Below are 636 nucleotides of genomic sequence, written 5' to 3'. Positions count from 1 at the left end.
GGGAGAGGGAGAGGGAGCGGGGTGAGAGAGCGCGCAGGCCCGGAGAGAGGGAGAGGGAGCGGGGTGAGAGAGCGCACAGGCCCGGGGAGGGGGAGAGGGAGAGGGAGCGGGGTAATAGAGCGCACAGGCCCGGGGAGAGGGAGAGGGAGCGGGAGCGGGAGCGGGAGCGGGGTTAGAGAGCGCGCCGTCCCGGGGAGGGGGAGCAGGGTTAGAGAGCACGCCGTCCCGGGGAGGGGGAGCGGGGTTAGAGAGCACGCAGTGCCCCCTGTCCCCCCCACCCCCTCGGTGATCTCAGTGAGTCGGGGGAAGCTTACCTTCGCGACACGGTGTGCACTGGCCACAGCTCTCGTGTTTGTAAAACTCCATCAACCGGGCTATACACCGAATCACGTCCGACTGCAGGGAGCACAGGGTCCACATTAAACACCACCTTCTTCACACAGAGCTCCCTCTACACTGCCCACCCCCTCCCCATCAAACACTCCCTTCTACACTGTACCCCCCCATCAAACACTCCCAGGATAGGGACAGCACGGGGATTAGATACAGAGTAAAACTCCCACTACACTGTACCCCCCATCAAACGCTACCAGGGACAGCACGGGGTTGGATACACAGTAAAGCTCCCTCTACACT

At 63.2% G+C, this 636-nt stretch overlaps 1 protein-coding gene across 1 annotated transcript in view; it reads right to left on the bottom strand.

The window, feature by feature from the left end:
• ndufv1 (NADH:ubiquinone oxidoreductase core subunit V1) overlaps positions 1 to 636 on the bottom strand; it is a 6,023-nt gene that overhangs the window by 794 nt on the left and 4,593 nt on the right. The window contains exon 8 of the mRNA XM_048620813.1: positions 315 to 396. Within this exon, the coding sequence (XP_048476770.1) occupies positions 315 to 396 (82 nt within the window). The remainder of the gene's footprint in view (positions 1 to 314; positions 397 to 636) is intronic.

Source organism: Rhincodon typus, chromosome 48 (assembly GCF_021869965.1).
Source record: "Rhincodon typus isolate 14 chromosome 48, sRhiTyp1.1, whole genome shotgun sequence".
Taxonomy (NCBI): Eukaryota; Metazoa; Chordata; class Chondrichthyes; order Orectolobiformes; family Rhincodontidae; genus Rhincodon; species Rhincodon typus.
This window is presented reverse-complemented; position numbering and strand designations above follow the sequence as displayed.